The sequence below is a fragment of the Hypanus sabinus genome, chromosome 12 (genome assembly GCF_030144855.1).
Source record: "Hypanus sabinus isolate sHypSab1 chromosome 12, sHypSab1.hap1, whole genome shotgun sequence".
NCBI classification, from domain to species: domain Eukaryota; kingdom Metazoa; phylum Chordata; class Chondrichthyes; order Myliobatiformes; family Dasyatidae; genus Hypanus; species Hypanus sabinus.
The window spans coordinates 39,624,390-39,639,271 of NC_082717.1; the positions used below are offsets into that span (position 1 = coordinate 39,624,390).

Consider the following 14,882-nt stretch of genomic DNA (forward strand, 5'->3'; position numbering starts at 1 on the left):
CTTCTGTACCATTTAAATGGCTGCAGTGTGCTCTTCGTGCCGGATGTTGGAGATCTAGAAGACACAGAGTCTCCTGGGGAACTACATCTGTGTGAAGTGCATCCGGCTGCAGCTCCTTGAAGACCGTGTTAAGGATCCGGAGCAGCAACTGGGTGATCTTTGGCTTGTACAGGAGAGTGAGGATATAATTGATCAAAGTTACAGGGAAGCAGACAACTCGAATTTGTAGGAGGCGAGTAGCTGGGTGACTGTCAGGAGAAATGGAAATATGCAGTTAGAGCAGAGCACACCTGTGGCCATTCCCCTCAAAAACAAGTATACTGCTTTGGATACTTTTGTGGGGGATGACCTCTCAGGGGAATGCCACGGTGACCTGGTTACAGACACTGACCATAGGTCCATGGTGCAGAAGGGGATGAGAGAGAAGAAGGGAGTGATAGGGGACTCGATAGTGAGGGGGAACAGACAGGAGATTCTATGGGCGTAAATGAGACACCTGGAAGTTATGTTGTCTTCCAGGTGCCAGGGTCGGGGATGTCTCAGATTGTGTTCACAACATTTTGGAGAGGGAGGGGGAGCAGCCAGATGAGCTGTTCATCTGAGAAGGAGGACCTCTAGGGTAGTAATTTCTGGATTGCTGCCTGTACCACATGCCAGTGAGGATATAAACAGGATGATTTGGCAGATAAATGCGTGGCTGAGAAGCTGGTGCAGGGGGTAGGTTCTTCAGGTTCTTATATTATTGGGATCTCTTCTGGGGGAGGTATGACCTGTTCAAAAGTGACGGGTTGCTCCTGAACCTGAGGAGGACCAATATTCTCACAAGCAGGTCTGTTAGAGCTATTCAGGAGGGTTTAAACTAATTTGGCAGGGGGTGGGAACCAGAGTTAAGGGACTCAGGATAGGATGGATGGTAAAAAAGTAAAGATGCATGCAGTCAGACTGTCAGAAAGTGATGGGACTTAGTTGCAGCCAATGGGTTGAGTATCAAATCATTAGGGATGCAGAATCAGAAAGGATCAGAATCAGAATCACGTTTATTATCACCGGCACGTGACATGAAATTTGTTAACTCAGCAGCAGCAGCAGTTCAATGCAATACATAATCTAGCAGAGAGAGAAAAAATAATAAATAAAATAAAACAATAATAAATAAACAAGTAAATTAATTATGTATATTGAATAGATTATATATAAATGTGCAAAAACAGAAATACTGAATATTAAAAAAAGTGAGGTGGTATCCAAAGCTTCAAAGTCCATTCAGGGATCGGATGGCAGAGGGGAAGAAGCTGTTCCTGAATAGCAAATATGGTACTCAAGGTGTTGCATCTAAATGCGCGTAGTATAAGAAATAAGGTGGATGATCTTGTTGCAATATTACAAATTGCCAGGAATAATGCTGTGGCCATCACTGAATCATGGCTGAAGGATGGTTGTGGTCGGGGCTCAATGTCCAAGGTTACACATTACATCGGGGGGATAGGAAGGTAAGCAGATGGGGTGGTGTAGCTCTACTGGTAAAGAACGGCATCAAATCAGTGGAATGATATGATATTGGATTGGAAGATGTGGAATCCTTGTGGGTTGAGTTAAGAAACTGCAAGGATAACAGGACATTGATGGCAGTTATACAGTTATACACAGGAACTCCCCCCCCCCCAAAAGTCGTTGGGAGGCAGACTACAGGTTACAACAGGAAATAGAAAAGGCAAGTCAAAAGGGCAATGTTATGGTAGTCATCAGAGATTTTAACATGTAGGTTGATTGGGAAAATCAGGCTGGTAATGGATCTCAAGTGAGTGAGTTTGTTGAATCCCTAAGAGACAGCTTTTAAAAGCAGTTTGTCCGTTGAGCCCACTAGGGGATCAGCTATACTGGATTGGGTGTTATGTAATGAACTAGAGGTGATTAGGGAGCTTAAGGTCAAAAGACTGTTAGGAACCAGTGATCACAATATGATTGTGTTCGACTTGAAATTTGATAGGGGAGAAAGTAATGTCTGATGTAGCTGTATTTCAGTGGAGTAAGGGAAATTACAGTGGGATGAGAAAGGAGTTGGTCAAAGTAACTTGGAAGGAGCTGCTGGCAGGGATGTCAGCAGAGTGGCAATGGTGTGCATTTCTGGGAAAAATGAGGAAACTACAGGACATGTGTATTCCAAAAATGAAGAAATACTCAAATGGTAAAAGAATACAACCACAATTTACAAAGGAAGTCAAAGCCATTGTAAAAGCAAAAGAAAGGGCATACAACAAAGCAAAAATTAGTGGGAAGATAGAGGATTGGAAAGTTTTTAAAAAACTACAGATAAGCCACTAAAAATCATTAGAAGAGAAAAGATGAAATATGAAAGAGAGCTGGCAAATAATATCAAAGTGGATAGTAGAAGTTGTTTCAAGTTTGTTAAAAATAAAAAAGAAATGAGAGTGAATGTAGGACGACTAGAAAATCAGGCAGGAGAAATAATAACGGGGAATAAGGATACGGCTGATGAACTAAATGAGTATTTTGCAACAGTCTTCACTGGGGAGGACATTAGCAGTGTGCCTGCTAATTTGACATTAAATACTTGATATGCTGACTTCCACTGTCCTCTTATTATGTTCCATTTTAGGGCCAGATTTTATTACCTTTCCATCAAACTTTTCATCAGTTTGGCAATTAAAATCTGAGTGGACCTTGAACTAATTTTTAACTCAAGGGAAGCAACCCAAAGTGGGAGCTATTAATGGATCAAGGATATTTGTGGGGTTAGAGAAACAATAATGTCCCTTCCTCACCCTATGTGGAATTGCATTTACCTATATCACTCTCAAGCACATTATGATTGTACCTGCTTTTGTGCCCAATCTTTACCTGTTCCCTCCCCTCCTAAATTCCAGCTGTATTTACCTTTCTCATTTTAGTTATACAGAATGTTCTCTTTCTCACTCCCATCCTCAGCTCCTACTGTGATCCAATTGTACTCGTCCCTCTCACTCATATAATTCCTGCCTTTGCCCCTGTTTCTTGCACACTCGAATATGTTTGCACCTACCATTCAAACTATGAAGGTGCATCTCTACCAGCCTCTCATTTTGGCAATGGGCCTGCCTCAGCTTCCTCACACTTTCTGTGCCATATCTATTTCTCTCACTCACTGACAGCGTTATCAGCCTTCTCCCTTGCAGTAAGTTTTTCGGCTCACTTTTTGATCTCTCATGCACTGATTGTTCCTGTCCCCGTCCCCTTTACTCAAGCACACTTCCCCCTTTCTTTTGCATACTGAATCTACAAAAGTCTCACTCACACTCAATGTGCCCACTCCTTTCTCTCTCACATAAGCAGCAGAACTACCCCATCCCTCACATTCTCATATTGTGCCTATCTCTATGTCCCTCACACTGACAGATGCACCTGCACCTTCCTCCCGCTCCCTGTTACCCTCACACAAGGAGTGGACGTGCCCACGATTGTACCTGCCCCAGTCCCTCGCACACGAACCGTACCTGCACCTGTTTCTGTGGTTTCCAGCAGGGCGCTGCCTTTCGCTCCAGAGCACGCGCGTTTTACTCGCGCGCACGGAGCGGCGTGAACGCGCCTCGCCTGGAAGGTTCTGTGTGCGTGCCGGTGTCTGCTCCCTTCCCTCGTCCTCTTCCCTCACCTTTTCCAGCAACCGCTCCCCGGCGCGGTGGTGGCAGAGTCCGGCTGGATGGATCGTCAGCATCATGGCGATTGATGGTAAGTGGGCCGCTCGAGACCCAGCGCCCCAGCTCTGCTTGGGCCTGGCTCGCACCGGATTGCGGGCCCCAAAGTGCGGGCGCCGCCGGCTCTCGGTGAGCCGCGACCGGGACTAGGCCCGCAGCCCACGTTAGGGTCTGCTGCCTCGCCGCTCTCCGCGGTGCTGAAAGCTGCGCTGCATGTTTAATCCGGTTAGTTAGTGACACGCTGGGCATGTGGATCTGACTGTGGATGTGGATAGTTCCCTCCCCCGCCCTACATCCCCAATCTCACTGAACGATACCCCAGGTGTCTGTCGCTGCTTCCCCCGGTGCCACTGCTTGTCACAACAAATTTCAGAGCTCGATTCCCCGGGAACGTTTAACACCAAGCATCAGCACACGTCGCACCAGATGTATCCTCTCTCTGAGCGTCATTATCAGGTTCAACGAAGAACCATGCGAAGGCAGTCTCGTGTATGGCGAGGCCACCGTATCGCACGCTTTGTCACTGTTGTAAACAGCCTCTGTCAGCTTAGTTACTACATCTTATATTCATGATCAGTCTTTGCCTTCTTTCAGAATCAGAATACCCATCTTGGGCCCAACATATTGATGCAATCACCAAGAAGGCAAGCCAGCGTTTCTACTTCATTAGGAGTTTGAGGAGATTTGGTATGTCACCAAAGACTCTTGCAAATTTCTACAGATGTAGGTGGAGAGCATTCTGACTGGTTGCATCACCATCTGGTATGGAGGCTCCAATGCAAACTCTAGCTTAGGCACATGTGCATATCAATAAAATATGCCATTTTTTATTGGTATCTTCATTTTAATTAGAGTTCTAATTTTTTTGGTAAGATCTATTTGATAAGGTTGTATTTATTATAGCTGGGCCGGCAGACCACTTGAGTTTATAAAGTCTACACTTGAGTTAGTTTGCGGTAGGACTGTAAAAAATCACATAGAATATGCATCACAGAAATATGGACAGTAGGCTCAATGGATCTATATTGGGTTTTATGCACCAAGCAAATCTACAGAAGGGATAGATTGCAGGGAAATAAGTGGAAATAGGGGATTGATAGGAGCTACTAAATATTTGATAGTTGAATGGCCTTCATGTTATAAAGAAAGTTGAAAAAGGAAAAATGAAATATCCTTTCAACCTTCTATTCCTGTCTAGCCTCTTCTTAAATATGTTGTTCACTGTAACCACTTACTGAAGTAGCAAGTTCCACATTCTTATTACACTTTAGGTAGAGAAATTTGTTCTGAATCCTTTATTTGACTTCTTGCCATCAAATATTGATGATTTCTAGTTGGTCTTTTCTTCAAAATGAAAATATTTTCTTTGTATTTTTTATCAAGGTCTTTCATACTTTTATGACATGCCCTTTATGATACTTGTTAGCTTTCTTTTTTTTTCAAGAAAGAAAATCCAGTTTTTTCATCTTGCCAGAGGCAGGTACATTAACAACATTTAAAAGCCGCTTGGATAGACACATGAGTAGGAAAGGTTTGGAGACAATGGATCAAATGTACACAAATAGCACTAGCTTAGGTGGGAATCTTAGTCAGCATGGACCAATAGATCTGAAGTGCCTGTTTCTGTACTGTATGGGTCTCTGACTCTACCTTTACCTGATATATTTGGATTTCTGAGCCATCCTTCTAAATCTCTGCACCCTTGCCAATGCCTTGACTTCACTCTAATTGTAGTTAACCAAGGATTGTGAACTGCAATTAATGTGGTTTGGCATAACCTCCCCACTTTTAATTCTGTCTCTCTAGAAATGAAGACAAATGCTTTGTTTGCTTTGTTTATGGCCTGGCCAACTTGTGGCACACCTGTTAATGATTGGTACATTTGTATTCAGAGATCCTTTTGTTACTCCTACCCAATCACACACACATTTTCCAAATAATAAATCCATTCTTCCTTTCAATGTATATACCTGCATTTATTGAACTTCATTTGTCATCGATTTGCCTATTCTGCATTTATTCCTGTAATTTTTGCAGTTCTTCTCAATACGGAATATGAAGTCCACAGCCCAAGTTTAATATAATTCATAAATTTAGCAAATGTATTCTAGGTTCCAAAATTTAATTGTTAATGTAAATTGCAATAGCAGTGGTTACAGCATCTATTATTGTGCAATACCACCACCCACCTCCTCCCACTGTGAATTGCTTCTATTCAATCCCACTCTCTGCGCTTTCCAACATGAAACGAGGAAGCAATTAATTCTGTAACTTGTCCTCTGACCATTATTATGGATATCATAAAAAAAGTAGTTTGAATAGCTAGATAACTCATCTGCTGCATTAGCAATGCTGCTCCTAATTGCTATCTGTTCAAAAACATCCAGTAAGTTTGATCAAAAAGATTTAAAAATTACTGCTGAATTTTTGTTATTATATTGCAGGGATACTATTGTAGTTATGGTATTGTAGATTTCTTTAAAACAAAAAGAAGCATAGTATAAATAAATAAAATGGAAAAGACTTGTTACATTTAGTAATAGAATATATGTGCATGGGATATATTAGTTATCATATGACAAAAGTGATTATTACAACATACAAACAGGAGGATGTGTTTTGTTTTGTAAGTTGCCATGATAGAATGCTGATCAAGTATTCTATATTTTACATGTTAATTTTTGTTATGCTATATTGATGCTGACTTATAAGAGTTTTCACTACACTTAAATTCTTTTTGTTAGCACCCACTGACATGATGTATAATTATTATTTTGCCAGTAAGCTTTGTGGACATTTATTCAAAATGTCATTCAATATTTTAATTATATGGATTTAATTTTAATCACATATAATATAGAGATATATATTACTTTCAAATGTGCCCCCACTTTACCTAAATCTGTAGTCATAAATCTTTTTAGGTATAAGAAAATATGTATGAACTCTTTAGATTAAGACATTGCTGATTGTAGATTTTAGCTTTCTTTGGTATGCCAGAAAATTTGAGACTAAAGCTGAAATAAAACATATATACTTATGTGAGCATTATATTGCTAGACAGTATATTGATCTGGATTTTAGTGAGACTACCTCTTTGATTTAAATAATTTAAAATCTACTTCCCAGGTCACAATATGCTATTCATTGATGTTGGCCAAGAAGACATGCAGCCAAACATCATATATCAATATTGCACTGAAATTGGCCATGAGAATATTTCAGGGAAGATTTGTTTTCTTTTCGTCATTCTTGAGAATAAGTGTCTGTTCCATTAAAAAAAAACCCTTAATTGCAATATGATTGGCATTAGAATTCAGTGACCTAGAAATTCAATCACTTGACACAGGGCAATTATTTTGTTAGTAAGGTTGATTGTGAAACGAAATCAGAGCATAATGGATTTATTTGATAGAGGTAACTTTTTTGACTGCCTGTCAATTTTTATGTCATTTGGTCTACACGTATGTGTTTGTATGTGGAGGATGCAGCATGCCCACAGTTCTACCAATCTGTGTGCAATGCACCATTGCTAGTTTCCTTGCTAAATTGAATGGAACAAGTATAATTAATATTTAATATGGATCATACCCAGTAAAGGAATGTCTCCTATAACTGATCTGTTTAAAAGGGTCACCAATTATTTGCCGGTTATAGGGGGAACAGTGTGAAGTAGTGTTCACTAAATATGGACCAGGATTACAGACTCATCTTTATGCAAGAGCTAAGCTTAAGGTCAAATTTTTGTTTGCTCCTGATGATAGGACATTTAAAATGAATTCCACTGAGCCTCTGGCTTGACCAAGAACAGGAAATGAGGGATCCAACGGAGGGATGACTTTTCAGAGGTGATCTTTTACTGGATATTCAGGTTTCCTCTCACATTGAAAGATAGGCTGGTTGGTTAAATGGTTACTGTATTCTACTACTCATTGTTGGTAAGTGGCAATAAAAAGAATTGAAGGGGAGTTGATGGGCATGAGAGAGAAAAAAGTTGCAAGGCTACAGGGATGAAGGAAAGGAGAAAAAAAGGAGTCATTAGTTTGCTTTGTTAGGAGCTGACATGGACCCAGTAGGCTGGATAGTTGCCTTTTATGCTGTAATAATTGAGTAGCATCCTGAAGATGGAGGGACAGAAGAGGACTGATTAGAAAGGTCTACACTTCCCTCCCGCCATCCCCCATCACTGCACCCAGTGTGAGATGTCTAGGATTTATGTTCTTTCTTCCAAGTGATCCTTGGCTAAGGACTTCCGAGACATTGGAGACAAAGATATGTCACCTTCTGCAAAGGAAATGTCCAACCAGACATCTGTGCTTGGGCTGCTCTGCTGAATGCTTACCAGTGATGAGGTGTCATGGATCATCTCTTCAAGGTGAGGGGAATTCATTTACTTCCTCTTCTGTAGAGAGCATCATGCATATTTTTCAGATCTGAAAGCTTCCTGAAAAATCAGTGAATAATATTATATGGGATCCATCTGGTGCCTTTGTGAACTAGAATGGCATTCAATCTTTAAATGCATCGATGGTTGGTGATTAATGCCACACATCCAGGAAATGTAGATGATGTATTCATTCTGAGAAAACCATTGTGTCCTTCATTTGTTAACTGCTATATTGAGTGATAACTCTTGGGGAATATCTTGGCTCCATATTCTACTACTGACTCCTGCTTAGGCTGGTGAGATAACTTAAAATCAGACCATTAGGTCTCTAGAAGCTTGGTCTAGTAAGGTCTCTAGTACCTTAAAGGATTGTAAGATCAGATGTATGTTGTCAGAGTGCACATTATTGTAGTGGGGTCCACTGAAACATTAGTTTCCAGGCTGGGCCACACAGACCACGTGCATTTTAATAATAATGAGATATTTTAGGAACTTTATTTAAAAAAAATCAAGAACCACGTTAACCACTTACTTGGCTCTGCGTTCTAGGGACTCCATGCCTGCATGCAACAAAATGCTGCTTCAATATTGAATTTTAAGTGGCAGCATTACCATTGTGCATACCAGCCCTGATAACTACTATCTCGTTTAATTCTCCCTATTTCTTCATGGTATTGCTACTGTTACCATTTTCCCCCAATGAGGTATTTGGGACTCGCTAATGATGAGGAAATAACCTCAGAACTCTTAATTACTATGGGCTGCAACAGCATTTTGGAGGCTGAAAATTATGCATTAAGGAATTGATCTTGTTAGTTTGCAAAGTCATTATACCATTCCTAAGCTAGTTTTGGATGGTTGTTGGGTTTTGTATTATTTTACTTTCCCAACTAACTCTATGAAGTATTTACCAGTGAACAGTTTCTCTATTGGAGATGAGGCATTTGCTGTTGATATTAAAGAGTATTAAGTACTGGTAGGACTGGAGTTTCTGTTTTTGGACTGTGTATCTTGCTGTGAAAGACAGCAGCATATCTTAACTAGCTCATGGGAGCTCAGATGAAATCATCCCAAAAGAATGTGGGAGACAGAAGCAAAAGTAGGCCATTCACAGCTTCTCCACTATTCATTGAGATATGTATGGCTAGTTTTTTTTTAATCTCTTTCTAACTTTTTTACACTGATCTCATATTGCTGGATTCTCTCAATATCCATAATGTTCTCAATCTCCACCTTGAATATTTCCAATAACTGAGTCTTCATAACACTCGTATGTATTGTAAAATATTCTAAAATCCTCCATTCTGGGTAAAGTAATCTCAGTTCATCTCAATCCTGAATGGTCGATCTTGTATTGTGAAAGTGAGCTCCCTAATTCCAGACCCCCAAGCCAAAGGTTTTGTCATCTTTGCATCGACCCTGAGAAGATTCATAAGAGCATAATCAATAAGATAAACTCTCATTTCTGTATATAGTCTCAATTTGTTTAATCCCTTTTTAAACAACAGCCTCCAACTCTGTCCTGGAATCAATCCGACATGGATTCATTACACTCCTTCTTTCATATAGGTAGGAAGCTGACCAGATCTATACATAATATTACAAATGCAGTCTCACTAGGACCGTATAAAGTATCAGTGAGCCATTTTTATTCTTGTTTTTAAATCCTCTTGCAATATACTGTTTACTTTTCCTAATTTCTTGCTGCTCCTGCATGTTAATTTTCTGTGATTCGTGTTGAAGGAAACTAACATGAAGGTCCTTTTGAACATCAACAACTTTTCGTCTCTCAGCATTTAAGAAATCTATCTCTCCTATCAAAATTGCAGGGATTTCACATTATATTCTATCTTCCATGGCTTTGCTTATTCACTTAGCTTGACTATATCCCCTTGAAGTTCCACTCTGTCCTCTTCTCAACACACATTGCCACCCATGAACAAATTTGCATACTTTATCCTTGGTTCCTTTAACCAAATCATTGATGTACAGTATACCATGAGAGCAAACGGGACTTTAGCTCTCATCTCTGTGGCACCCCTGACCAAAAATTATCCATTTCATTCTACCCATTAATCAGCTTGTGGTCCATGCCAGTATATCATTCTGTATCCTGTGTGCTCTATTCTTTTTCAATAACTTCTTCTGGCCTGTTATACAATAAAATCAAATTATACCATTTTCCCTGTATCTATTGTATTAGCAAAAACCTGAAAAACCTCTTAACAGATTTGTCATTCATGACTTTTTTCATAACTTCATATTGGCCCTACTATTATAATATTAATAAATATTTATGAGTAATTATTAATAAATGCTCTAGTATCAATTAATAATATAGCTTCTTCTCAGGTTATGTATACTGTACTTGACTTATAGACAGACTGCACATATGAATGTCTGGGAGTCTGGTAGGATGTACGGGGATGGTTTTGCTACCTGTTACAGGATTGCAAGCAACTTCTGCCAAATATGAATGGGGAGCCCTGTCATAACATTATGCAGCCTGTAAATTCTAGAATTTTTTCTTTTACTTGAGATCAGCAGGTCTATAAATCTCCATGCTCTGAATAGTGGCATTAATTTGAATCCTTGATCTGTGGGAATTAGTCCAAAATAAATGTAATTTTGGAAAGTGAAATTTTGGAAAGTGCTTTTCAGTACAAGTACTTTCAGTACTTTTGTCGTTACCTCTTTCAAAACTGCTGCTGGTGATTTATCAGATTTCAGTCCCAGTAATTTTTTCCAATAATAATTTGTACAAATGTTAATCTCCTTCATTTGCTCATACACTCTAGATCTGTACTTCTCCACTATTTCAAGGAGGTCTTCATTAAACATTCATTAAACAAATAATTTCTCAGCTATTCCCTTATTTTCCAATGTAATCTTTCTTGTTACCTGCATTAACTTAACCTAATACAAGCCACTTCCCTTGGGAGCCCATGTGATATTCTCTACCTTAGTGACATTCTTGGAGCTGGCGACTCGGTAGAACACAATACTGGAAGAAGCAACGTGGTCTGGAGCACAAATGATCAATGGACATTTTTTCCACGTTATTTTTTCACTGTTAAGAAAGATACTGGCATAGATAGAAGATGGGCTGACTGGCAGGAGGCATAGAATGTGAATAAAGGGGACCTTTTCTGGCTGGCTGCAGGTGACTTGTCGTGTTCCGCAGGGTTTGGTGTTGGGACCACTTTTTATGTTATAAATCAATGATTTAGATAATGGAATTGATGGCTTTGTGGCCAAGTTTGTAGACAATAAATGGAGGGGCGGGTAATGTTGACGAAGCAGGGAGTCCAAGGAAAGACCTAGGCAGATTGGGAGAATGGGCAAAGAAGAGGAAGATGGAATATCATGTAGGGAAGTGCATGGCCATGGACTTTGTTAGAAGGAATAAAGATATAGAATATATCTTGCTGTGGCAGGAGCGATAACTCTTTCTTCTTTATTTATGAAAGAGAGCCTGTGAGATGTTAAAATGTTGGGCTGAACAGTGATTGGTTTTTTTTGAAGGACTCTAGATCATGGTCTCTTTGGGGCCTTTGATTTTTCATGCCTGGTGCGAGGCTGATGCTGTTGCTGAGGCAGGTGGGGGAGGGGAGGGTTGATGTTTTGCTAATGCTTGTGCATGAGAGGGGGAAGGAAGGCTTTGGGATTCTAACAGCTTTTTATCATTCAATCCTTGGGATATTTCTTCTGTTTATGGATGTCTGCGAAGAGTAAGAATTTCAGGTTGTATACTGTATACATTCTGTGATATTAAATGGAACCATTGAACCATTGAAATATTTTCTAAATAGGAAGAAAATTCAAAAATCAAAGCTGCAAAGGGAATTGGGCATCCTTGTGCTGGGTTCCTAAAAGGTTAACTTGCAGACTGAGTGGGTGGTGAGGAAGGCTAATGCAATGTTAACATTGATTTCAAGAGCACTGGAAGATAAAAGCAAGGATGTAATGCTGAGGCTTTATAAGGTGTTGGAGTATTCAGAGCATTTTTGGGCTCCTTTTCTAAGAAGAAACGTGCTGGCACTGAGCGTTCTGAGGACATTAAAATTTTTTTTTATTGAGATACAGTGCGGAATGGGCCCTTCCGACCCTTTGAGCCACACTGCCTAGCAACACCCCGATTTAATGTTAGCCTAGTCACAGGACAATTTACAATGAACAATTAACCTACCATTCAATAGGTCTTTAGTTTGTGGGAGGAAACCAGAGCACCCAGAGGAAACCACATGGTAACGGGGAGAACATATAAACTCCTTAAGGGCAGTGGCAGAATTGAAACCAGGTTGCCTGTACTGTAAAACAAAGTGCTAACCTCTATGCTACTGAGCTAAGAAAGGAAGTGTTAATGTATGAGGAGCATTTGATAGCTCTGGGCCTGTTACTCACTGGAGTTTAGAAGAATGAGGTGGGATTTCATTGAAACCTACAGGCTTAGATAGAGTGGATACGGAGAACATGTTTCCTTTAATAGAGTAGATATCGAGAGCATGCTTCTTTTAATGGTGGAGTCTAAGACCGGAGGGCACAGCCTCAGAATAAAAGGATGTCCATTTAGAAGGATTTGCGGAGGAATTTTTTTTAGCTAGAGGGTAGTGAATCTGCACAATTTATTGCCACAAACCACTATGGAAGCTAAGCCATTGGGTATTTTTACCGTGGAGTTTGATAGGTTCTTGATTAGTCAGGATATCAAAAATTACAGGGAGAAGGCAGAACAATGAGGTTGAGAGGCATAATAAATTAGCCATGATGGAATGGCAGAACAGACTCAAGGGGCTGAATGGTCTAATTTTGTTCCTATATCTCATGGTCTTATGCTCATATTCTCCTCATGTGCACCAGTAGATGTGCTTCTAGCACTAGATGGGATTTGCTTTTGTTCAACTGACTTTTATCAAGCTTTTTTTGGTCATTAATCTTTTTTCCAGATTTGGGATTGACTCCTTGTGGCATCAGTTCAGATATTGATCTCTTTAGAATCCACCTCTTACTGGCACAGCATCTTGGGGCTTGGAAGCTTCCTGGATTCCTGAGCATGTAGTGCCTCTTGGCAAGAAGCAAGATTGGAAAAGAGAAAATGACGGAACAAAAAAAGGAACTTAGGATAATGACAGTACTTTGGATCAATGGTACAGTGATAGAACTGCTAAATATAGTCTGACATGTTTCTGCTAACTAACAATCTCAAAGTAGTGCAATGTTATGCTTCCAATTGGAGAGCATTTTGGTGAATTGATTTGTTATTGTCTCATGTACAGTGAAAAGGTACAATGAAAAGCTTGTCTTGCGTACTGTTCATGAAGACCAATTTATTACAACGGTCCATTGAGGAAATACAAAGTAAAACAATCATAGAGTACAGAATGAAGTCTTGTATTTACAGAGGAAGTATGGTGCAGTTGGACAATAAGGAGGTAGATTAATTTCAGGAATCCATCTTATCATACTAGGGAACCATTCAATAGTCGTAGGACAGTGGGTAGAAGCTGTTTTTGAGTCTTGTGGTATGTGCTTTTGGGCTTTTTTATCTTCTACTCAATGGGAGAGAAGAGAGAATGGTCAGGGGAAGATGGGGTCTTTCAATATGCTGGCTACTTTACAGAGATGGCAAGAAGTATATGGCAACATCCATGGGGGAAAGGTTGGTTTCAAGATCTGCTGGTTGGTTGGTTTCACTATCCACAGTTTCTTGCAGTCACAGTAGAACAATTATCATATCAAGTCATGATGCACCCAGAAAGGATGCTTTCCTGTAGAGTAGCAGCTAGCAAAACACTTTAAAATGCCTGTGATCAGAGTTCAATTACTGCCATTATCTATAAGAAGTTTGTACGTTCTTCCCGTGACTATGAGAATTTCTTCTGGGTGCTCCAATTTCCTCCCATATTCCAAAGATGTACGGATTAGTAAAGGTTGTTAGGTTGTGGGCATATGTTGGCTCTGGAAGCTTGGCAATCCTTGCGGGCTGTACCCAGCACATTCTCAGACTATTGGTCATTCACTGTATGCTTCAGTGTTTTGATGCACATGTGGCAAATAAAGTTAGTTTTTAAAGCTTTTCTGTGGTGCTTGGATTAAAGTTGTTGAGAGTCAGTTGGGACTTGCCAGTTGTGCTTTCTTGGCCATGCCATCGACATTTTGGTGATGTTTATTCCTGGGAACTTGAAGTTCTTGGTCCGCTCAGCCTCAGCATTTTTGATGTAAACAGGAGCATATGCACTGCCCTCTTTCTTGAAGTCAATGAACACCTGTTTTGTTTTGCTGACATGGAGGGGAATGTTATTGTTATGACACTATATTGCTAGGCTGTCTGTCTCCTTCCAGTGCTCTGACTCATTGTTATTTGAGATACAGCCATCACAGTGGTATAGAACATAGAACAGTACAGCACATTACATTACAGGCCCTTCGGCCCACAATGTTGTGCCAACCCTCAAACCCTGCCTCCCATATAACCCCCCACCTTAAATTCCCCCATTTACCTGTCTAGTAGTCTCTTAAACTTCACTAGTGTATCTGCCTCCACCACTGACTCAGGCAGTGCATCCCACGCACCAACCACTCTCTGAGTGAAAAACCTTCCTCTAATATCCCCCTTGAACTTCCCTCGCCTTACCTTAAAGCCATGTCCTCTTGTACTGAGCAGTGGTGCCCTGGGGAAGAGGCACTGGCTGTCCACTCTGTCTATTCCTCTTAATATCTTGTATACCTCTATCATGTCTCCTCTCATCCTCCTTCTCTCCAAAGAGTAAATCCCTAGCTCCCTTAATCTCTGATCATAATCCATA

At 40.2% G+C, this 14,882-nt stretch overlaps 1 protein-coding gene across 1 annotated transcript in view; it reads left to right on the plus strand.

The window, feature by feature from the left end:
• Nucleotides 1-3,620: 3,620 nt before the first annotated feature.
• LOC132402796 (synaptotagmin-14-like) overlaps nt 3,621-14,882 on the plus strand; it is a 165,197-nt gene continuing 153,935 nt past the window's right edge. Inside the window, exon 1 of the mRNA XM_059985787.1 lies at nt 3,621-3,723. Within this exon, the coding sequence (XP_059841770.1) occupies nt 3,711-3,723 (13 nt within the window). The 5' untranslated portion in view covers nt 3,621-3,710. The remainder of the gene's footprint in view (nt 3,724-14,882) is intronic.